This window comes from Nycticebus coucang, chromosome 3, assembly GCF_027406575.1.
Source record: "Nycticebus coucang isolate mNycCou1 chromosome 3, mNycCou1.pri, whole genome shotgun sequence".
In the NCBI taxonomy this organism is placed as follows: domain Eukaryota; kingdom Metazoa; phylum Chordata; class Mammalia; order Primates; family Lorisidae; genus Nycticebus; species Nycticebus coucang.
The window spans coordinates 127,341,634-127,366,670 of NC_069782.1; the positions used below are offsets into that span (position 1 = coordinate 127,341,634).

The 25,037-nt window shown below is 38.1% G+C and overlaps 1 protein-coding gene across 4 annotated transcripts in view; it reads left to right on the top strand.

The window, feature by feature from the left end:
• R3HCC1L (R3H domain and coiled-coil containing 1 like) overlaps positions 1 to 25,037 on the top strand; it is a 107,079-nt gene that overhangs the window by 74,903 nt on the left and 7,139 nt on the right. For all 4 annotated transcript variants that reach the window (XM_053584620.1, XM_053584621.1, XM_053584622.1 and 1 more), the window contains 4 exons: positions 14,840 to 15,015; positions 21,495 to 21,565; positions 22,487 to 22,582; positions 23,070 to 23,210. In XM_053584620.1, coding sequence (XP_053440595.1) covers positions 14,840 to 15,015; positions 21,495 to 21,565; positions 22,487 to 22,582; positions 23,070 to 23,210 — 484 coding nt within the window. The remainder of the gene's footprint in view (positions 1 to 14,839; positions 15,016 to 21,494; positions 21,566 to 22,486; positions 22,583 to 23,069; positions 23,211 to 25,037) is intronic.

Below are 25,037 nucleotides of genomic sequence, written 5' to 3' on the forward strand. Positions count from 1 at the left end.
ATCGAATGGCAGTTCTAATTTTAGACCTCTAAGTATTCTCCAAACATCTTTCCAAAAGGAACATATTAGTTTGCATTCCCACCAGCAGTGTAGAAGTGTTCCCTTTTCTCCACATCCATGCCAACATCTCTAGTTTTGGGATTTTGTGATGCAGGCTAATCTTACTGGAGTTAGATGATATCTCAAAGTAGTTTTGATTTGCATTTCTCTGATGATTAAGGATGATGAGCATTTTTTCATGTGTCTGTAGGCCGTGTACCTGTCTTCTTCGGAGAAGTTTCTCTTCAAGTCCCTTGCCCAGCCTAAGATGGGATCATTTGTTCTTTTCTTGCTAATATGTTTGAGTTCACTGTGGATTCTGGTTATTAAACCTTTGTTGGAGACATACCCTGCAAATATCTTCTCCCATTCTGGGGGCTGTCTGCTTGCTTTATTTACTGTGTTCTTGGCTGTGCAGAAGCTTTTTAGTTTCATCAGGTCCCAGTAGTGTATTTTTGATGCTGCTTCAATTGCCCAGGGGTCCTCCTCAAAATATTTGCCCAGGGCAATTCCTTCAAGAGTTTTCCCTGTGCTTTCTTCTAGTATTTTTATAGATTCATGTCTTAAGTATAAATCTTTAATTCAGTGAGAGTCTATCTTAGTTAAAGGTGAAAGGTGTGGGTCCAGTTTCAGTCTTCTGCAGGTTGCCAGCCAGTTCACCCAGCACCATTTGTTAAATAGGGAATCTTTTCCCCATTGAATGTTTTTAATTGGCTTGTCAAAGATCAAATAATGGTAGGTAACTGGGTTCATCCCTTGGTTCTCTATTCTGTTTCAGACATCTACCTCTCTGTTTTTGTGCCAGTACCGTGCTGTTTTGATCATTATTGATTTATAGTATAGTCTGAGGTCTGGTAGCATAATTCTCCTGCTTTGTTTTTGTTTCTGAGTAATGTCTTGGCTATTCGAGGTTTTTTCTGACTCCATATAAAATGATGTATTATTTTCTTGAGATCTTTAAAGTATGACAATGGAGCTTTAATAGGGATTGCAATAAATTGTATATTGGTTTGGGTAGTATAGACATTTGGACAATGTTGATTTTTTTTTCCCCTCCATGAGCGTGGTATGTTTTTCCATTTGTTAACATCTTCAACTATTTCTTTTCTTAGAGTTTCACTGTTCTCTTTATAGAGATCTTTCATGTCCTTTGTCAGATAAACTCCCAAATAGTTCATCTTTTTTGGTGCTACTGTAAATGGAATAGAGTCCTTGATTGTTTTTTCAGCTTGGCTGTTGTTGGTTGACATAAAGGCTACATATTTATGGGTGTTGATTTTGTACCCCGAGACATTGCTGTATTCCTTGATCACCTCTAAGAGTTTTATAGTAGAATCCCTTGTGTTTTCCAGATATACAATCATATCATCTGCAAAGAGTGAAAGTTTGATCTCTTTTGACCCTATATGGATACCCTTGACCACCTTTTCTTCCCTAATTGCGATGGCTAAAACTTCCATTACAATGTTAAAGAGCAGTGGAGACAATGGGCAACCTTACCTGGTTCCTGATCTGAGTGAAAATGATTTCAATTTAACTCCATTTAATATGATATTGGCTGTAGGTTTGTGGTAGATATTCTCTATTAGTTTAAGAAATGTCCCTTCTTGGGAGCAGCACCTGTGGCTCAAGGAGTAGGGTGCTGGCCCCATATACCAGAGGTGGCAGGTTCAAACCCGGCCCTTGCCAAAAACTGCAAAAAATAAAAAAATAAATAAATTAAGCATTGTCCCTTCTATACTCATTTTCTTAAGTGTTCTGATCATGAAGGGATGTTGGATATTATTGAAATCTTTTTCTGCATCAATTGACAGAATCATATGGTCTTTGTTCTTTAATTTATTTATGTGCTGAATTACATTTATAGATTTACATATATTGAACCAGCCTTGAGACCTTGGGATAAAACCCACTTGGTCGTGGTGTATAATTTTTGGGTGTGTTGCTGAATTCTGTTTGCTAGGATCTTGTTGAATATTTTTGCATTAATATTCATTAGTGATATTGGTCTATAATTTTATTTTCTTGTTGGGTCTTTTCCTGGTTTGGGGATCAAGGTGATGTCTGCTTCGTAGAATGTGTTGGGTAGTATTCCTTCTTTTTCTATATTTTGGAAAAGGTTGAGTAATATAGGTACTAGTTCCTCTTTAAAAGTTTGGTAGAATTCTGATGTGAAGCCATCTGGTCCTTGGCTCTTCTTTTTAGGGTGATTTTTGTATAGTTGATGCTATTTCAGAACTTGATATAGGCCTGTTCAATATTTCCACCTCATTCTGGCTAAGTCTTGGGAGGTGGCGTGCTTCCAAGTATTCGTCGATTTCCTTCAGATTTTCGTATTTCTGAGAATAAAGTTTCTTGTAGTATTCATTAAGGATTTTTTTAATTTCTGAGGAGTCTGGTTATCTCGTCTTTGTCGTTTCTGTTTGATGAAATTGAAGATTTTACTTTTTTTTTTACTGGTTAGGTTAGCTAAAGGTTTATTTATTTTATTGACCTTTACAAAAAACCAACTTTTTGATTTATTGATCTGTTGTATAATTATTTTGTTTTCAATTTCATTTAATTCTGCTCTAATTTTGGTTGTTTCTTTTGCTCTGCTGGATTTGGGATTGGGATGTTCTTCCTTTTCCATTTGCTTCAGATGTCCTGTTAAGTTGTTAACTTCCTATCTTTCCGTTCTCTTGAGGAAGGCTTGCAGTGCTATAAATTTCCCTCTTAGGACTGCCTTTGCAGTATCCCAGAGGTTCTGATAATTCGTGTTTTCATTGTCATTTTGTTCCAAAAATTTGTTTATTTCCTTCTTAATCTCGTCTATGACCCAGCTATCATTCAGCCTGAGGTTATTTAGTTTCCATGTTTTTATATGAGTATGCAGGTTCTTGTTGTTACTGAATTCCACTTTTATTCCATGATGGTCTGAAAAGATGCAAGGAATAATTTCTATGCCTTTAAATTTGCTGAGGTTAGATTTGTACCCTAAGAGGTGATTGATTTTGGAGTATGTTCCATGAGCTGATGAGAAGACTGTATATTCAGTTTTGTTAGGATGAAATGTTCTGTAAATGTCTGTTAAATCCAATTGTTGGATGGTTAAGTTTAAATCTAAAATTTCTTTGCTTAGCTTCTTCTTGGAGGATCTGTTCAACACCACTAAAGGGATATTAAAATCTCCGACTACTATGGAGCTGGAGGAAATCAAGTTGCTCATGTCCGTTAGAGTTTCTCTTATAAATTGAGGTATATTTTCGTTGGGTGCATAAATATTAATAATTGAAATCTCATCATACTGAGTCTTAACCTTAACAAATAAGTAGTGACTCTCCTTATCTTTCCTTACTTTTGTTGGTTTAAAGCCTTTTGTATCTGCAAATAAACTTGCAACACCTGCTGATTTCTGTTTTCCATTTGCCTGGAATATACCGTATTTCCCCGAAAATAAAACATCTCCAAAAATAAGACCTACTTACAGGTTTCCTTCTGGGTGAAATATAAGGCATCCCCCGAAAATAAGGCCCCCCAGACTCTGTCTCGGAATGAAAATTAATTTACCGTAATCTGGTTGCTAGGGCCGCCCTGACTGGTGTCTAGCAACCAGTGACCTTATGCGGAGTCTGACGTCACTGCTGTGTGGGGGCGGAGCAGAGGTCGGAGTGAGTGGTGAGCGCAGGGCGGGAGAGAGGAGGAGACTTTTGTAGATGTGTGTAGAAGAACAAGGAGGATCAGAGCAGAGGAGATGCAGCGAAGGTGGTGAGTGCTGGTCTGTCTCTGGTGACACTGCCTGATGCTCGCAGCCGCCCTCATGATTACTGAAGGTAGGATTCAGTTTGGTTTGTGTTGACAACTACCCTACCATATACAGGTGATAAATTTCCTTTAACAATAAATGTGTACCGTATTCTTCTTCATGGAAAAGCAAGACATGCCCTGAAAATAAGACCTAGCGCATCTTTGGGAGCAAAAATTAATATAAGACACTGTCTTATTTTCAGGAAAACAGGGTAGATGACCATCCATTCACCCTGAGTCTATATTTATCTTTTAAGGTAAGATGAGATTCTTGTATGCAGCAGATATCTGGCCTGAGTTTTTGTATCCAGTCAGCCAACCTGTGCCTCTTTAGAGGACAATATAATCCATTCACATTAATTGAGAATATTGATAGGCCTGGTATAATTTTGGGTATCGAGTTTTTCGAAAGTCCAGTAGACATTTTTAATTCTTTCGCCACTGTGGAAGTTGGAATTTGAATCAGTAGTTTCAGAGTGAGTTTACTTTTGAGGTGGAGAGTTGCACTGGTCATTATGGAGGATATCCTGGAAAGCTGGTTTAGTTATGGCAAATTTCTTCAACATGTGAATGTCATTAAGGTATTTCACTTCTCCATCGTAAGTGAAACTCAGTTTAGCTGTATACAGGATCCTGGGTTGAAAGTTATTTTGTTTTAGGAGATTAAAAGTCGATGACCACCCTCTTTTAGCTTGAAAGGTTTCAGCAGAGAGATCTGCAGTCATTCTAATATTCTTCCCCTTGTAGGTTATGGTTGTTTGTTTTTTTTTTTTATGTCTGGCTGCTTTCAGTATTTTCTTCTTCGTATTAACTTTAGTGAAGTTAATTATGATGTGCCTGGGGGATGTCTTATTCAGGTTGAGTCGTGCTGAGGTTCTGAGACTATCTGCTATCTGGATTTCAGGATCTCTTGGCATGTCTGGAAAGTTCTCTTTCATAATCTCATGAAGAAGAGCCTCTGTGCCTTGTGAAACTACTTTGTCGCCTTTAGGGATCCCTATAAGGCGAATACTAGTTTTTTTTTTTTTTTTTTTAATTATCCCAGAGCTCTCTGAGAGAATGATCTGTTTTTGCTCTCCATTTTCTTCCTCTTTGAACATTTGGGATTGTTCAAAAGCTTTGTCTTGCATGTCGGAAATCCTTTCTTCTGTGTGTTCCATTCTGTTACTGAGGGATTCTACTGTATTTCTCATATCATGTAAGGCTGCAACTTCTTTTCTCAATGTGTCTAAATCTTTGGTGATTTTGTCTTTGAATTCATTGAATTCTTGAGACATATTGTGAATTAATTCTACAATTTCTAACTCCATCTTTACTTCCATTCTGTTGATCTTGTTTGCAATCCAAATTCTAAATTCGATTTCACACATCTCAGCTATCTGTTTGTGAATGAGATCCTCTGGTTTGGCTGGTTTGTCATTTCTTGGGGAAGTTGAACTGTTCTGGTTATTCATGTTGCCACAGTTTTTCCACTGATTCCACCCCATGATTGTTTTTCAGTGTTTAGCTAGATGAGCAGGTAAGGTGAAATTGGACTAGAGACTTCTGCGGTTGTGGTTCACCAGCCCTTCACCTAGGAACTGGGACTGGTGACTGCAGCTTTTCCTCTACAATTTTACAAAGGACCTGTACAGTACTACAGTCTGTGACTTTAGAGGCCTGGTTGGTGTAGTGGGGGGATAGGTGGCTCTGTCTTGTATTCAGCTGATCTCTGTCTAATCCTAGTGAATCAGTGACTCTGGGTTGCAGTCTCAGCTTTGGAGAAATAAAAGCAACTAGGACATCCCTTTCTCCAATGGTAATATCTGGAAGAGGATAATCAAACCTTCCCACTATGGTAAAACTGAGGTTCCACCTTGGAGGGTCCTCAGGTAATTTGTCAGTTGAAGAGTTCCAAACGAATTGTCCCAGACAGCCCCTACTCTCTAGCTGGAGAGTTCAAGAGGATTCCATTTACTAGATATTAGCGGTCTACTGGTAGCTCAAGTGTGATTTGAGCACCTCTGGTGCTCCGAGGGGTCAGAAAGTCTCGTCCAGTAGGAGGTTTAGAGCCAGGGGGTTGATGCCTCTTATCCTACCTTGCTTGTCATTCACCACCTGACTCTGGTCACCCGTGTCTCTGGTAGTTCCACCTGCAGTCTCTGTTAACTCAGTCTCTGTGGCCCAGTTCTGTCCATTAAGCACATTTGCCAGAGTCAAAGTAAGGTCATTGCCTCTTCCTCGTGGTTATCACAGTCTGCCACCATCCAGCAGGGGAAGCTGAGGTCTGCCTGCCTCAGATGCTCAATGGCACCTGAAGAAAGTTCCACCTGAGTTCAGTCCAAACCTGAGGATATCCAGACAGCAAAAGAATTTCTCCCTCAGCCACTGTACCTTTGTTGCCGCTGCTCTGCAGCTCTGGTATCACTATAGGGCGAGGTGTGGTTCCCTCTGGCAGGCCACAGAGTTCAGGAGATGACTCTCCAGAGCTAGACCCCAGCAGGATCACTTTACTAATGCTGAAGTTGGGTTCGTGCACCTTAGCAGTTTCTGAGCCTCTACCCACAGTGCAGGAACCCAAGCCTCTGTCTGCTGCTGAGATACACTTTTTTGGGGCCAGGTCAGTCACCTTTCCCTCTATGTCTTTCTGTACAGTTACTGGATTTACAGATACAGCACAGCTGTACTGCCTCTGTCTATGCAATGCCTGGTCCTAGCCAAGAAGTGCAGACGTTCTGGTTCTGGAGGAGTTTGACTTCTAGACTGCCAGGCCAGTGGGGAGGGTAGACTGGAGTTTCAAGGTGGCAAGGAAAATATTTGTTCAAATTTCCTGCCAGACAAAGGAGTTCCTAGACTCACAGCAAGCGCTCTCTTGAGAAGGAGTCCTAACTTCCAGCAATTCCCTCCAGAGGGGTGAGGAAGGAGAGTTTCAGTTTATCGCTCACCAGTAGTGATCACACAGTAAGCAAGCAACTCTCTTCGGGGAGGGGATGGTCACACAACCTCTTTGGGATGTGATCTGTACCTGAAAATAGCTTCTTTGGAGTCGAAGCTTGCCTCAGCAGGGAGGACGAGCAATTATTTATCACATCTTTCAGCTCGGCTCCCCTCCTTAAGCTTTGTTGGGTTCTTTCTGGCCGTTATCTCTGCCTCCGGACTGGAGTTTCTGTTGAGAGCTGGCTCCAGTCAGCCGTCGTCCCCCATTCCCCCTTGTTCTTGTTGAATGTGAAAATTGGAGTTAGGGAAAATAGCCAACCTGAGGATTTAGCAAAATACAAAACACATTGAAACCAAATGAGCGAATAAACAGGTAAAAAGGCTACCAGACACACAAGCCCACAGATGCACGAACAATCAGAAACAGACGTACAGACAAAAAAAAGACTACAATAAAAATAATGATAATCGTAAAATAATTGAAAAAAAAAAGCTCTAAAAATCTGATGTAAGCACACTCAGAAACCATAAGAAGTGAAGAAGGGGAACACAGAAAGAAAAAAAAAGTAGTGTTCATAAAAAAGTTAAAAAGGAAGAAAAAAATATTAAAAATAAAAAAATTTTTACAGTAACTCCTCCAAGAAAAGGATGAAAAAAAGGAGGAAGAAAAAGGCACCAACCACGAAAATATTATTTTTGTATATATATAAAATATACAACTATCCTATGATGTAGGGGTCAACTTCTGTAGGAATATATTTCTATGGCAATATACTTTCTGGACACCAGGTGGCGCTGTGAGTGGTTCCCAGGCTTATACCTCGTTCACAGTTTACATTGTTACCATGGTAACCACCCTACCTGGCCCATCCCATTTCTGGAGCCTCAATATAAGTCTGTTTCCTAACTGTTGCCTAACCTCCGCTGTTCTATTCCAGACAGCACCCCTATCCGACCTCCAAACTCAGTGCAGGATCCTGTCCACGCTTCACAAATCTTTCCATTCTGCTCCCAGGTTCTCCTGCAAATTGGCAGCTGCAATCGGCTGTGGGGGAGGGACCGGCTCCCACTGCTGCAGCGCAGAGACTTTTTCCTCAGTTTCTGCAGCTCAGAGTCTCACTTTGAGTACAGCAACCCGCCAGTTCCCCGCACACCCTGAACTGCCAGTTCACATCAATATTCCCCGCCAGGAATGGTCCAGTCTATTTTATCACTCCTGTTGTTCTGGGAGAAGGTGTTCGCCATTTCGGACAATTCAAAATGTCTGTCTTCTGGATGGATCCCCTCCCTTTAATTTTCTATTGGGCTGCCTAGCCCCCTTTGGCTCCAAGGGCCACCCCTTTCTGGTTGCCAAACTTCAATCAGGAATCCACAGTTCATGGAAATTTTCATCAATTACCTAGGTTTCCCTGCACTGGGAACTGCTGTCCTCTGTGGGGGAGGGGCCGGCTGCCGGCAGCCAGCCGCTGGCCTGCAGGGGAAATTTCTACAGCAGAGTCTGTGGTTTTGGATTACACCTCAAATACAGCAGCAACCCACCAATTTGCTGCCCGTCTCCAGCTGTCTATCCACACCAATAGTCCACACATGGAAAAGATCCAGAATCCCCTCCCTCTCACCTGATGACTTGGGAGAGATGGGCTAAACATCCATCCCGTCTGCCATCATGCTCTGCCTCCCTTTGCGTGTTTTTTTTTTTTTAATTCCTCCTATATCTTTTAGGGAGGAATTTAATCCATTTACTTCAAGGTTATTATTGATAGGTGAGGACTTATTCCTGTCATTTGGTTGTTTTCTGTTTGTTCTGTGTGTCTTTTGTTCCTTTCTTCCTTACTGTTTATGACTGCAATTTCATTTTTCTTTTTTTCTTTTATTTTTTAAGACACTATGTCACCCTTGGTAGAGTGCCATGGTGTGACAACTCACAGCAACCTCTAAATCTTAGGCTTAAGTGATTCTTTTGCCTCAGCCTCCAAAGTAGCTGAGACTATAGGTGCCCACCACAATGCCTGGCTATTTTATTATTATTATTATTATTATTATAGTTGTCATTGTTGTTTGGCAGGCCCGGGCTGGGTTCGAACCTGCCAGCTCCAGTGTATGTGGCTGGCATCCTAACTGCTGAGCTACAAGCACTGAGCTTGATTGCAAATTTCTAAAGTGACAACATTTGACACTTTTCTCTTTCTAGTTTTTGTATCTGTTTTATCAGTAAGTTTTATACATTTGTGTGTTTTCATGATGGTAGATACGTCCTTTTTCTTCCAGATGTAGGACTCTTTTAAGCCTTTCTTGTAGGATGAGTCTAATAGTAATGAATTCCTTCAGTGTTTGCTTGTCTGGGAATGACATTATTTCTCCTTCATTTTTGAAGGATAGCTTTGTTGGGTATAGTATTTTTGGCTGACAGCACCCCCGCCCTCCCAGCACTTTGAATATGTTATCCCCTTCTCTCCTGGCCTGTATAATTACTCCTGAGAAATTGGAAGTCCCTTAGTGGTCTGATGGAAATTCCCCTATATATGACTTGAAGCTTTTCTATTGCTACTGTTAGGATTCTCCCTTAGACTTTGATTTTTGACAGTTTGACTTATATGCCTTATAAGATATATGCCTTAAAGAAGGCATATCTTCTTTATATGCCTTAAAGAAGATGTCTCTTTTTGGGTTGAATCTGGGGATATTTGAGTTTCCTATATCTGGGTGCCTTTATCTCTTTCAAGACTTGGGAAATTTCAGCAATTATGAATTAGGTTTTCTATGCCTTTAGCCATCTCTTCTTTTTTGGAACTCTTAAAAATTTGACACTTGGTTGCTTTATGGCATACCATATTTCTTCTTTTTTAATTCTTTTTAGCCTGATTAGGTTATTTAAAAAGACCTGTCTTGAAGTTCAGAAATTCTTCTGTTTGAGCTAGTCTCTTGTTGAAGCTCTTGATCATATTTTTTGTTTCATTCATTGAATTCTTCAGTACTAGGATGGGTTCTTTTTTTTCTATCATTTTCAGGTTCATTGATGGTACAAAGAATTAAGTTACACTGATTGCATTTTTTCGGCAAAGTCCCTCTTTCAATTGTGTCTCTTCCCAACAGGTGTGCCATACACCATATCCCCTATCCCCCTCCCTGCTCCCCTCTCCTCACTTCCTCATTTCCCTGCCCGCCAGTTTGATTTGATTTTTTTCTCTTATGAGGGTATGCATTAGATTATCCACAGGCTTCATATTAGAATCAAGTATGTTGGATTCTTGCTTTATTCTTGTGATACTTTACTAAGAAGGTGTTACAGCTCTATCCAGGTTAATATAAAAGATGTAAAGTCTCCATATTTTAAAGGCTGAATAGTATTCCATGGTATACATATACTATAACTTGTTAATCCATTCCTGGGTTGGTGGGCATTTAAGTGGCTTGGTTCTGTTTTATGATCACCATCTCTTTGTTGAATTTTTCATTGAGGCCATGGATTATTTTCATGATTTCCATATTTAAATTATTTTGTATCATTATTATGAATTCTTTACAGGCATTTCATAGCTTTCTTTTTCATTGGAATCTGTTGGTGGAGAATTGTTGTGTTCCTTTGTTCCATGTCCTCGCTTTCTCATATTTCTTGTGTTCTTATGTTGATATCTACACATCTGGTGTAACAGTCACTTTTTCTAATTTTATGGATTGACTTTCCAATTTTAGGGAAAGACTTTTCTATAGATGTTTCTGTAGTATCAGTTGAGTAGGCCCCTTTGGTTTTGATCATGGGTAGTTGCAGTAGTATAGTCTCTGTATGAAATCTTTGTAGTCAGTGTTAGTGGTATCAGTGATATCTGTGAGGTCCTCAGTGGTTTAGGCTATTAGTAGAGGCTATGCTATGGTGAAGCTTTGGTGGGGAAGAGGGTGCTAGGTGGGCCAATCCTTGGGCACCAGTGGTGATGGGATCTGGGTGTGTTGGTCCTTGGGCCTCTAGTCAGTATATTCAGATTCTGAAGGTAGCAGGTCCACATTGGCCCATCCCTGGGTCCCTGGACAGTGTGCCTGGGCACTGGTGGTGGCGGCAGGGAAGACTTGTCCTCAGGCCATCAAATGGTGTGCATGGGTACAGTGGGTTGATTTCCAGGCCCCTAGATAGCATGCTGGGGCGGTGGTCGGTGTTGATGGTGGGGAGAGCAGGCCTGTCCCTTTGGTCACTAGAAGGTGTGTGTGGGTGCCTGTGGTGGTAAGGGGGGTGAGCCAGTTCCCAGGCTGTTGGACAATATTCACAAACAATGACTGTAGGCAGGACAGACAGACCTGTTGGCATCCTCCAACCGTACCCCAAATGATGCATGTAGGTACCAGTGGTCAGGGTGAGTTGATCCCCAGACCCTTGACAGTGTACTCAGTTCTGGTGGCAGTGGTGGTGGCAGCAGGCTGGTGAGACTTGGTCTCAGTCTTCCAGGTGCGTGCTATGGCACTGATGATGGCAGGAAGGCAGATCATTCCTTACACTCTCCCTGATAATTTGTGTGGCTACCAGCTACAATGGGCAAGGGGACTAATGTAGCATGTTTTTATTTTTTGTCTGTAGGAAATAAGTGGCATGTGACTTCAAAATAGTTTGATTATCCTTTTGATATAGAAGAACTAAGGATTAAACAGAAAATAAAAAGCTAAATGATCTGTGCCTTGTTGACATTGTGCTGTCCCCCTCATCTTTTTTTCCCCCTCTGCAAATAGGCATCAGGCAATCATAGCATAGTAGTAAGTCAGGCAATATTTTGTAGACTTGTTTTCAAGACCAGGCTACTTACTAAGTTGTAAGAGTCTTAAAACCTTCTATTTTGGGAAGTTAATTTAGTTGAGTAGTTTTGTGGAAACTAGTTATGCTTATGAAGGAATGCTTAGATTTCATTTATGGTTTATAAATAGCAAGACAGACCACTGGTAAAAAGCCTACAGTGTTGTGCTTCATAATTCAAAATGATTTATTCTCAAGTCATTTGCAACCTTTCCCTTAGTCTACAGTGGATAGATCATATAGAATTAAATTCTAAACTTTTCCCCTTTTTTTGCTCTTCCAGAGAATTATTAGTGATTAAAAAAGACAAAAATATATATGTGAGTCTTACAATATGAAAATTTCACACTGTATAGGAAATATCGCCCCAGTAGACTCTATAATAGAATATAATGTAAGTTATAAACGTAAGCCATATGTATAATTTTTGAATTTTCTAGTAATTCTAGAAATTAAAAAGAAAGTTTAAATTAATAATATATTTTAATATGTTCAAAATATCCTTTCAACATGTAACCAATTTAAGAAATTAATGAGATATATTTTGAATATATATATATATTTTTTTGTGTGTGTGTCAAGTCTCTAAATCTTAGGTATATTTTATACTTACAGCATCTAGATTTGGGCTAGCCGCATTTCAGGTCTTCCATAGCCACATAGCAGAGCTACTGTACTGAACAATCAGTTCTACTGCAAAGGTATCTACGTGATCAATATATCAGATTTGAGAGCTTTTCCTAACAGCTCTCCATACCACTGTGTCTAATCCCTCTATGTCAGTGGTCCTACTTTGCCATTCCCATTCATAGTATTGCTGTGATTCTCACTTCCATCTTCATACCATATTGTCCTCTCTTTGACATTTCCCATTTTTATGCCACATTTTCTTTCCTTCTGTCCAGTTTCCTTGTATGTTTTTCTAAGATTCCCAGGAGAGAAAGTGCAATTAGCAATATGGCCACCTACTTTCATAAGAAGACATAGAAATGTAAACTGCTCCCAGCAATACCAATATCATGAGGAACTAAAAAGTTGGAATCTCTGATAATAAGTGGAGTATGTGTATTATAGGAAAAACTGGCAAGAAGTATGTAACTTGTAGGCTTTATTTGTTCCATGAAGTGTAGAATGAGAATTATGTTTTTTGCTATTATTAATACTTTGTTTTTAATTAGTCTTAGCCAAAATGATTACTAATTACCACAGAAATGAGATACAAGTGTATAAGTCCAATTGAGCTGATCAGGTTAGAGCAAGGAAGCATAATCAGATTTTCTTACTACACCATCCTTTCTTTTCCTTCCTTTTATAATCAGTTCCTAGAATTTATATTTCTAAAATATTTTATAGTTTGCATTGTGTATCAAACAGCCCCAGTTTTTACATTTACAAACACATAGTTCTTTGTTCTGTTTTGGTTTTTGCAAAGTAACTAAAGAAGCAGACACCAGCAATCACAAAATGAAACAATTTCGTTCATAATAGCATCAAAAAGAATAAAATATTGGGTGGTCCCTGTGGCTCAAAGAAATAGGGCACCGGCCCCATATTGGAGGTGGCGGGTTCAAACCCAACCCCAGCCAAAAACTGCAAAAAGGAAAAAAAAAAAGAATAAAATATTTAGGAATGAATTTAAAAGAAGAAATGTAAAGCTTAACACCATGAAAACTATAACATTCAGGGGCTCAAACTTCATGATTTCAAATCTTACTATAAAGCTACAACGATCAAAACAGTGTGGCACTTACCAGTCAATCAACTTATTGATTGACTCGCAAATTATTGCAGACTCCTTGACTTTGGGACTCCCAATTTATTCAACATTAGCCTACTCTAGACTTTTAAGAATCTGTTGAAAGTTTAGCTGATATTTTCATGCCATTTTGTTTGGTAGTCCCTTCTTATGGTGGTCTGCCAAAGATGAAACAGTTAATGTATTCCATTTCTTTTTGTCATCCTATGGATTTTAGTCCCTGTGGTTGTACTGCAAACTCAGCTTTCTGGTGAACTCAAGAAAAGTTAAGATTTTATAGATCAGCTAGTCTTTTCTCTTGTTATATGAGAGGAACATTCTCTTCCTGCTTTCCACATTCTAAGCAGAGTAAAACTGATAATGGTGCTTGGCATGTAGTAGATCTGGCACTCAGTTAAAATTTGTTTAAAGTAGATTGAATTTATTGAATGTTTATGTGCCAAGTGCTTGATACATCATCTTGTTTAATTCACACATCTGTCTATTAGGTATAGGTATTATTATTTCCATTTTTTTAGATGTAAAACTGAGGCTTAGTGGAGAAAAGGAGAAAAGCCCAGGAATAAATAAAATTTTTATTGATGTTACATAAGTCACCTTCTTCTCACTAAAACTCTTAAATCCGTTTTTTATTTCTTTAAGAAGATACAGCCTTGGTGTTGGCATTGCAGATTCTCATTTTCCTCATTTCATGGGGAAAGAGGCATATTATAAAAGAGGGAAAATTCAAAGGGATCTAGTTGGACTTTTGATTTAACACAAAGGGAAAGAGAAAGATACTGTAAGGATGTGGTGGCTCTGAGTGGTCAGTCGTAGCTTCTAGGTTTTATAACTAGTGAATGACAAATTATGGTCATAGTTTTGCTGCTACTTCCCACTTTCGTCTTTCCTTTCTCCTGCTTCCAGTGTGAAGTTGTTAGTAGCCTTCGGCTTTTTTATAGGATGTTAGAATTTTAAGTATTTTTTATTACTTCCTTTATCTTCACTAGCCTACCATATGGGAATTCTTTAAGATAGCTGTCATGGTAGGGACATTAAATATAATTACTTGTTCCACTTTACATTTGTCTTAAAAAATTCCTTTCTTATTATCACCACACCCTTTAATACGGTCAACAAAAAAAGTTTTTTGATTTTTGTTGACATTTTGCTTGTTTTTGTTCACTTCCAGAAAGGAAATTATGATATGAGTCTGATTAGTAAGTCAGTTAAAGCAAATTATATTAATTCATCTCTTCAGCTATTATCTGAGATTCAGTTTCCATGACGTGCCATTTGTAACTCACTGTATTAATAAGTCTATTTTTTCCTCATATGTGCTGGTTGGTAGCTGCAAGTCAAGTTTCATACATGGCCTGTCTGCTGAAATTTCAACACCTTTTCAAGTATTCTATTTGTATAATACAAATTGGGTGAACAGTTATCTCCATGAACAGAATTTATATAGTGACAATGCAAACAAAGGTCAAGGAATGGGTGCTTCGAGACAGAGGATTGTTTATATATGGAATAATATTTATAACGTCCAGATTTGACGTAACAATAACTATGTGTTTCTTCCTTCCTAGTTATCAGGGAATATAAAGAACAGAGAAAACATCCAGGAACCTAGATTTGATTATTACAACCATGACGTCCCTGATATTGACCTCAGTGACTGTGAATTCCCACATGTCATTGAAATTTATGACTTCCCCCAAGAATTTCGTACTGAAGACCTTCTGCGGGTTTTCTGCAGTTATCAGTAAGTATGCAAATGGTTGTGGATGTTAGGGAAGGTAGGATGAAGTTTTGAAAAAATGTCTTTTGAAAAATCGTCTCTTATCTCTTATAAGTTCCTTAAAAATGCCAGATAGCCTTTCTAGATCCCATTTATTTAGGAAGACTATGATCAGTGGTGACTTCACTTTAGTCCATTTATATTTATTATAATTTATTGCTATATTTGAATATATTGTCATATTTCCTGCCATCTGTGTGCGTGTGTTTTCTTGTCCCATCCTTTTTCTCTGGCCTTCCTTTGTATTGTTTTCGGTATTTTTTTCTCATTAGATTTTTTTTTGGGGGGCAAGGGGTGGTGATACTATGTTCCTGTTCTTTGGTAGTTACACTAGAAATTACAGAATGCATGTTTAACTTATCAGTGTCTAAAGTTAAAATTGTTATCCTCTTTCTAAACACTGTAGGGGCTTTTAATTTTATTCCCTATCTCTCCTCCAACTTATATGTTTTTTTTTTTTTCCAACTTATATGTTGTTGTGACTGATCCTCTTTTTCTTTTTTCTTTTAAACTCCATTTGATATTATTATTGTTTAATGTATTCAGTGTTCAGATTTATCTACTTTATGTGTTCTTCATTTATGTCTTTTTACATCTCATATCTTCCAGCTAAAATCAGTTTTATCCTGCAGGGGGCACATTCTTTAGAATTTAATGTAGTGATGGTCTGGTAGTAACAAACTCACATTTTTTTTTAAATAACTATTTTAACTTTTTTCTTGAAGGACATTTTTGCTGAGTATAAAATTCCACGTTGGCAGTTATTTTTCTCTCACAAACTTGATATTATTCTGTTGTCTTCTGGCTCTTTCTGGATGAGAGGTCAGCAGTCTAACAGCTGTCCCTTATGAATATGTTCTGTCTTTTCTCTTTGTATACTATTAAGGCTTTCTCTTTGTCTTTGGTATTTTCACTGTGCTTTGGGCTTTCTGAATTTTTTTTTCAAAATTCTGATTGAAATTATTTGGGTTTATTAAATCTGTGGATTTTTGGGAACCTCTCACATATTATTTCTTTACATACAGCCTTTATTACAGTCTCTCTTTCACCTCCTTTAACATGTTTATTAGATGTGTCTCAGACCTTTTCATTTAGTCCTCATGGTACCTGTATTTTCATATAGTCCATCTATTTGTCTCTTATATTCTGAACAACTTTTATTTTCCAAAGTTTCTCTTTTTTCCTTTTGCAAATTTTCTTTTTTTTAATTTTATAAGGTAATTTTTATTTTTATTATTACTTATATTAATATTTTTAAGATGTTTTATTTTCAATTTAATTAACATGAATCATCAATGATTCCTAGGATTGTTTCTGTCTTTGCTTCTTTCTTTCTTTATTTTTAATAGTTAAATCATAGCTGTGTACATTTGTGCAATCAAGGGATACAATGTGCTGGTTTCATATACAATCTGAAATATTCTCATCAAACTGTTTAACGTAGCCTTCGTGGCATTTTCTTAGTTATTGTATGTAGACATTTGTATTCTGCATTTAGTGAGTTTCGCCTGCACCCATTCTAAGATGCACCGTAGGTGTGGCCCCACCCATTACCCTCCCTCCACCCTAACCTTCCCCGTCCCTTCTCCTTCTTTGGCCCTTTCCCCATATTCTTCTGCTAGAGTTGGGTTATAGCCTTCATGTGAAAGCTATAAATTAGCTTCATAGTAGGGCTGAGTACATTGGATACTTTTTCTTCCATTCCTGAGATACTTTGCTAAGAAGAATATGTTCCAGCTCCTTCCATGTAAACATGAAAGAGGTAAAGTCTCCATCTTTCTTTAAGGCTGCATAATATTCCATGGTATACATGTACCACAATTTGCTAGTCCATTCGTGGGTCGATCCTATAATTCCTTTACTAGGTTTATACCCAGAAGAACAAAAATCACAATATAACGAAGACATCTGTACCAGAATGTTTATTGCAGCCCAGTTCATGATTGCTAAGTCATGGAAGAAGCCCAAGTGCCTTTTGCTATTTTCATGATCATTTTTTACAGTTTGTTTTCTTAAATATTTTAAAAGATTTTTAAATACTCTAAGTATATTAAACATAATCCTTCTATTACAGTCTCTGGTATTTTTATCCTTTGTTTCTGTAAATTCTTGCTTATAATGACTTGCTTTTGGGGGGATTTGCTTATTTTTTACTGTAAGCTATAGTTTTCCTTGGAATTTTATTTACAGGAATGGAGGCCTATACTGAAAGAAGAGTTTTTCCTGAGAGGGTATATAATAGTTCAGGAGCACTCTAACTTAAATGGTTGATTGGACGTTTTTCTGGCCTCAGAAATAGTGAAATGGAGAATGATTTAAAAATTCTTGTGTGTCTCAGCTATTTTTACACACATAAATGTCCATTCACTTGTCAGTTTTTTGATGTGGTGCCAGACTACCTCCTTACACATACTATTTCTTTATGTATTGATATAGTGATAGAAGAATTGTTGAAAGTCACCCTTCTGATACCTCGTCTGCACTTTAGTGTCATTTCTTTAAAGCAGAGCAAGAATTTTAACATACCTTTAGGGTCAACTGAGCATGTATTACTTATAGGCTAAAATGTTTTCTCTGTATTTTGGGTATTTTACCCAAACATAATTGATAATAGGTTTTTGGGGGAAGGGAATACTTTCTTTTAGTGACTTTATTTTTCTCTAGTCTTCCAAAGCATGTGACTAAGGTTTTTTTGGTCGGTGGGTGAGGGGGTCGTGTGTGTTTTTGTTTGTGTTTGAGACAGGGTCTCATTCTGTTCCCTGGGATAGAGTGGAATGGCATCATCATAGCTCATGGTAACCTCCAATTACTGGACTGAAACAATCTTCCTGCCTCAGTCTCCCAAGTAGCTGGGACTATCGGAGCATACCACCATACCTGGCTAATTTTTTTTATTTTTTGTAGAGATGGGAGTCTTGCTGAGTTGCCCAGGCTGACCTTGATTGCTTGGCTTCAAGAAATCCTCCCACCTAAGCCTCCCAAAGTGCTAGGATTACAGGCATGAGCCACTAACCTGGCCTTGTCCAAGTTCTTTATAGATACAATTACTCTTTTTTTTACACTCATTTCATTGGTTTCATTTTATTTAATTAAGTTACGTAGTCAAAATACCAAGTCAAACCAATTCAAGTGAGCTTGAGAACAATTACACTAACTTGTGGTATGTATATAATTGATAAGTATATTGAAGATAAAAGAGTCAGAACTATACCTCTGTATTCTACCTTCAGTAATATAAAGCTAATCCAGAAAGAAAGTTATTAATAAAAAATATTTTCAGGGTCTAAAAGAAAATATCATGAAGGATTGATTATACTTCAATATTTCCTGATGGTACAAATGAAACAGATCTGTTGTGTGATGTAACAAATTTAAATTTAAAATTCACATTGTGTACATCTTCAATTTCTAAGGTTCTATATCAGTTAGGGTATAGTCCCTAACTTTTTCTTCTTCTTTCTTTTTTTTTTTCTTGAGACAGAGTCTTGCTATGTCACCCTCTGTAGAGTGCTATTGTGTCACAGCTCACAGTAACCTCAAACTCTTGGACGATTCTCTTGCTTTAGCCTCCCGAGTATCTGGGACTGTGGGCGCCTGCCACAATGCCCGGCTATTTTTTGGTTGTGGTTGTCATTGTTTAGCAGGCGTGGGCTGGGCTCCTCGGTGTTTGTGGCTGATGCCCTACTCACTGAGCTATGGGCGCCAAGCTCCTAACTTTTTCTTAAAGGACCAGATATTAAGTATTTTAGACAACTCTTCTATAGCCATAAATAATAATTAAACAAATGGATGTGACTGTAAAATGAAACTTCATTTGTAAAAACAAATGTTCTGTTTTTATGTAAAGTTCTGTAACAAAACTATCTAGCAGCTATGTACTTGTTAATCACTTAAACTTGATTGAGGGTAAATATCAGTTCTGTAATTGAAAGAAAGGAGGGACAAATGGATCCTGGAGGACAGTCAATCTCTTCTACCATAAACTTTAAATATATAATATAGGTCATTCAGTATAATTCATTACAATTAAGACCCAGTACGTGTATCAGGGCCTGTTCACTATAGATTCATAATAGATTTTTAAGAGCAATCAGTGATAGCCGGGCATTGTGGCGGGCACCTGTAGTCCCAGCTACTCGGGAGGCTGAAGCAAGAGAATCGCTTAAGCCCAGGAGTTGGAGGTTGCTGTGAGCTGTGTGAGGCCACGGCACTCTACCGAGGGCCATAAAGTGAGACTCTGTCTCTACAAAAAAAAAAAAAAAAAAAGAGCAATCAGTGAGATTAAATCCCAAATTAGAACTACCTTTGATTGTCATTAATAATGACGATTCTTAGAACCAAGGATCATTTTGTTGATGTCTAAAATTTCCTGAATATTAGTTAATTCATCTGAATTATTTCCTTCCCTTTGCTTTATTTCTTCAAAATCTTACCTGCAAGTCATTTTTCTGCCAAATTCAAAAACATTCCCAAAAGAGAAAATTTTAAATGATTATGAAATTCCAAAGTTTAAAAGACTTTCCCAAACCCAGTTAGGTCTTTCCTCATCCTTTTTGTATTTAGACTTCTACTGTTTAACTTTTTCATAATCACCAACCTACCTAGTGATTTTATACCATGGTCAAATTTATCCTTACATTTAGGAAATTCTTTAACCTTCAAAGAGTACCTTATTCTCTTTTCCCTGAAAGGAATTTTTTTGTAGAATGAATATTGAAGAGATGCTTCAGCACTTGTCTTTTTTCTTTACAGTGAGTTGTAAAAATTAGAAAAAAAGGGAGGGGTTCTTGATGCAAAAAGCCTGTAAAAACACTTATGAGTCAAATACCAGAGTTAACTTCATATTGTAATCATCATCTTTATCTATATTAGTATTTTTCTCGATGAACATTGCTATTAATAATAAAAATATTCAGCACCATTCATCTAGTAGATTCTTAACACCATGTTTTTGGCCTTATCATGATCTGATTTCCCTTTTCACAAGAACTTTATGAGGAAGATAACTATTCCCGTTTCTACAGATGAGCCAACCTATCTTCAAGAGAGGTTAGGCCTAGCCAGCCACCTTGGCTCAAACCTGTAATCCTGAACTTTGGGATGCTGAGGCAGGAGGATTGCTTGAAATTAGGAGTTTGACACAAGGCTGAGCAAGAGCAAGACCCCATCTCTCCAATAAATAAGAAACATTAGCTAGGTATGGTGGTAATCCCAGCTACTTGGGAAGCTGAGGCAGGAGGTTCGCTTGAGCCCAGAAGTTTGAAATTGCAATAAGTTAGGATCGTGTCTCTGCACTCTAGCTGGGGCAACAGAGCGTATCTTTGTCTCATAAAAAGGGTAGGGCTTGGCGCCCATACATTGCTCAGCTGTTAGGGTGCCAGCCACATACACAGGGGCTGGCAGGTTCAAACCCAGCCCAGACCTGTTAAACAACAGTGACAACTACAACAACAACAAAATAGCCGGGCATTGTGGCGGGCACCTATAGTCACAGCTACTTGGGAGGCTGAGGCAAGAGAATTGCTTAAGCCCAAGAGTTTGAGGTTGCTGTGAGTAACCTCATAGCACTCTACTGAGGGCAACAAAATGAGACTCTATCTCAAAAAAAAATAAAAAGTTTCAGGGTAGCAGAACCTTCAGTCCATGAGCAAGTTTTAAGCTTGTAGTTGAAAAATATAACTATTAGGTCATCATTCTGATATTCTTTATGGTCATTATACAGCTGTGCTCCAAAATAAAAGTTTTCTTAGTACTTAAATGTTCATTCTTTTGATTCTTTCTAATGTGGTCTGGTATTTCTCTTATCATGATTTTTTTTTAATCCTTAATTTTTCTGACTTTGCCACAATTCTTTTCTGTCCCTCCCCTTTTTTTAACCTCTCTGCAGTTAGAAAAAAAATAGATTGGCCTCTCAGATTATAGTTGTCCTTTTCCCACATTACTTGACTTTTTAAAAATTTGAATGACATATGACTATCTTTCTCTGTCTCTCATGTGAAGGGCAGTTTACGTTTGCATTCAGTCCAGCTCACCTTCCTTGCCTGCCTCCTTCTCTTATATTCTTTTACCCTTCTTCTGCCTCCTCTTTCATCCTTTCTTGTTTCTTGCCCATAAGAATGTCTCTTGTAAATAGTGCATTAAATACTTCACCGCCCCAAAGGACTTGTGAGGATTAATTGGTTGATGTCTATAAAATGGCTGAGAATGTAAAATACTCTTGGGTAGTTCTTTATAGTGGTATTATTGCTTTTAAAATTCAGCGGCTTCTTATGTCCTCCAAGCTGTTTTTTTGTGTCATTATCCCCATTCCACCTGTGCACTTATTCAGTGTTTCTTTCTATTTCGTGAAATACTTTGAGATTCAATTCAAAGGTTTCATAAAATAAATTTTATGAAATAAAATTTTATGTTTTAGGAAATAAAATTATTTTCTTTTGTTACAGGAAGAAAGGATTTGATATTAAATGGGTGGATGATACACACGCGCTAGGAGTATTTTCCAGTCCAATTACAGGTATTCACACAATAGAGTTCAGTGTTCCTTTTTTATTATCCATTCTCTCATGATACTTTTTCCTGTTTCTCTTCTGTTCCGGCCAGTTGGCATTTTATTCAGTCAATATAGGTAATAGAGCAGATACAGGTTTTTAATGCCTGGTACTTTTGTACCCATGAGCCTTTTCACCTTTTCACCGATGGTATTTGAAGAGATTGTCAATTCCTTCTAAGTTATTTCCATACCTGTCAGTCATGATAGTACATAAACAGATTACAGGTAGAGATTTAAGAAGCTAGTGAGACTAAATTTTATAATATTTGTGGGTGTTTCTTCTCCCAGACAGGTGAATTTGAAGTAGCCTTTAACCTATTCAGTGAGAAATTATAATACTTACTCTCTGAATATATGATTAGGCCTTTTTTTAATTAGGGCCCCCTTACACACACACATATTTTATTGGCCTCAATAGATCTGATGCAGAGATATTTAGAATTAGAGATGTTGGATTGTTAGTTCCTCTGAGAATTACCTAAAATACAGGTCTGCAAACTTGCTTTGTAAAGGGCAAAATATTAAATACCAGTTGTTAGGCTTTGGGGCGTCTAGTCTCTGTCATGCTTGACTCTGCTATTATAGCAAGTAAGTAGAGGTAGACAACATATAAACAAGTGGTTATGGCTGTTTCAGTAAAATTTTATTTACAAAACCACATGGCTGGCTGGATTTGATCATAGAGCTATAGTTTACTGATCCTTGATCTAAAATAATCACTGCCAATTTCTTCACAGATTGTCTAGATCTTACCATGTCTTTCACTCGCTATGGGGAAAAAAAGCATAATATCTAAGAAATACTTTCTGAGAACTAGCCCTAAATCTCCCATTGCATCTCTCCACTTCATGTTTTCTGCTTCCTAATATTTATTCCTCTTTGCAGCTCGTGATGCGCTAGGTACTAAACACACTATGGTGAAGATTCGGCCCTTGTCACAGGCCACAAGAGCAGCCAAGGCCAAAGCTAGAGCTTATGCTGGTGAGCCCATAATCTTATTGATGGTGGTGTTATTGTTATTTCCAGCAATTTTACAACATCTAGAATTCTAAAGAAATATCATTTTTATTTTTAGTGTTAAAAGAAGTATGTTTTTAAGGGAAAAAGAAAGGAGAAACAGCCATATTGGAAATATGGCATCTGAGTAGCCACTTGGAGAATGTGAGATACTAATTGCAAGCAGTGCCGCAAACAGTTTCTGATGACATCCCTACCTAGTTTACCTTTATGTTTAGCTGTTTTATAGAGTCACTGTAAGAAATTGTGTTAATGCAGATAATGAAACCAGGGTTGTTTGTGCTTAGCCATGTTAATTTTCTCTGATCATCATCTATCAGGCTTGTATTAATTACTGCTGATGCAGCCCTTGTTAGTCTATTTTGGATGTTAATTACTGAGTTAAATCACTTGGAGCTGGAATGCTTTCTGTTCTCTACTCCCTCTTTCTCCCTCCCTTTCTTCTATTCAGAGTTCCTCCAACCAGCAAAGGAGCGCCCTGAGACTTCAGCGGCCCTAGCCAGAAGGTTAGTCATCAGTGCCCTTGGGGTTCGAAATAAGCAGAGCAAAACAGAACGGGAAGCAGAGCTCAAGAAACTTCAAGAAGCCCGAGGTAAGTTTAAAGGATAGTGTGCTTCTCTGGTCCCTCTAGAGCTCACACTGTAAGGTACATATAAAAAATAGAAAATGAATGACGCCCATTCCATTTTGTCATTCCACTTCCTAGAAACTTGCCAAGTGTGTAGAAATTTTCATGCCTTATAATCAGGATGAAGACATTTTAAGATTTGTTCCACAATCCAAGGCATCCTAATCCATGCTTCTGCTGTTGCTTTCCAACAGATGGATTTGTACTTTTAACCTCATTCATGGCTTTTTGTACAGATTTTGCTCTAAAGTCTGAGAAAAATTTTCCTGTGACGACTTAATTGTCTTTAGGAAGAAAACATCATTTACTGTAGTTTTACTGGGCTGTGATTGCCCTGATATTGCCATGATGTTATCAAATGGTTTGGACCTGAGGAAGAAGACAAATGAAGGAAAAACCATCAACTGACATCAATGTTAACAACTCTAGGAGGTATTTTTGTCTTTTTAAGACAGTCCTGAGTGGCTTCATTAGAGTACCTCTAGATTTACCTGTCTTCTCATTGTTTTCTAGGATCCAAGAGCACTCAGAGAAATATTTCCACTGATCCCATGCAGGGTTTTTCTTTCCTTTCAGTTTGGAGTTGAGGTTAAAAATCTCTCTCCCCTTAATAGGCTATTGAATTATATGTAAAGGCTTGGGACTCCTGCTCGGCAATTAAGTACTTTTTATCAACCTTCAGGCTTTGGACAGTCTCATTGCCCTAGCCCACAATCTGTGGAATCTGTGAAGGCAATTTATTCTGAAAATTCCACTTACAGAAAAGTAACTTCATTTTTCCATTAAATGAATTGAAGTTTCAAACTCCTTGTTGATTGCCAGTCTAACAAGGCTATTAATACTTCCTGTCCTCTCTGCTTTGGTGATAGCAGGCAGTTTGCAGACTCTCAGCTGCACTGGCCAGATAAATGTGACAATGTGTGCCTTGGCAGGTGCTAGAATTTTAGAGTGAGACCCAACTAATTTTCCAAACCTTAATGATTATAATGAGGCAGTTTTGATTTTTCGCAATGTATTGGTCACTCAAAGGCCTCTTACAGACTATAGAAACAGAAGAGGATTCCTCTGGTTTTTGTAGATGGCCATGACAGAACTAGATTAAAGAAGGACATGCAGTCTTGTTAACCCTTTATTCATAGGTTATCTCTGTGGAAATGATTTCTGTGATAACCACAATTATCTCAAAAGATCAATAACAGTGATATCTATATAAAAGAGATATGGCTCCTTTTGCAATATATTATGCTTCCTTCTGTGTGCAATATCACCTGTATCTCTACAGATACTGTAGCAGTTGTTTTACATGGACATCATTTGAGTATTCTCTCTTTCTCTGGAAGCACATCAGCATGCAGCTCCACTTGAAGTATTTGTTTTAAATGTCTAGCTATACAAAGGACATTTCACTTATGCAATTAAAAATGAGACTGTTGGCTAAGCAGATACCCTGTTACTTTTCTAAAGAAGGCCATTATTTGTGAATATAGAGACCCAGGGGCGGCGTCCATAGTTCAGTAAGTAGGGCGCCAACCACATGCACCGGGGTTGGTGGGTTCAAACCTGGCCCGGGCCAGCTAAACAAAAATGACAACTGCAACAACAGAAAAAATAGCTGGGTGTTGTGATGGGCAATTCTAGTCCCAACTACTTGGGAGACTGAGGCAAGAGAATCGCTTAAGCCCAAGAGTTTGAGGTTGCTGTGAGCTGTGACACCACGGCAGTCCACCAAGGGTGACATAGTGAGACTCTGTCTCAAAAAAAAAAATATATAGAGGCCCATGTTGATAAGTT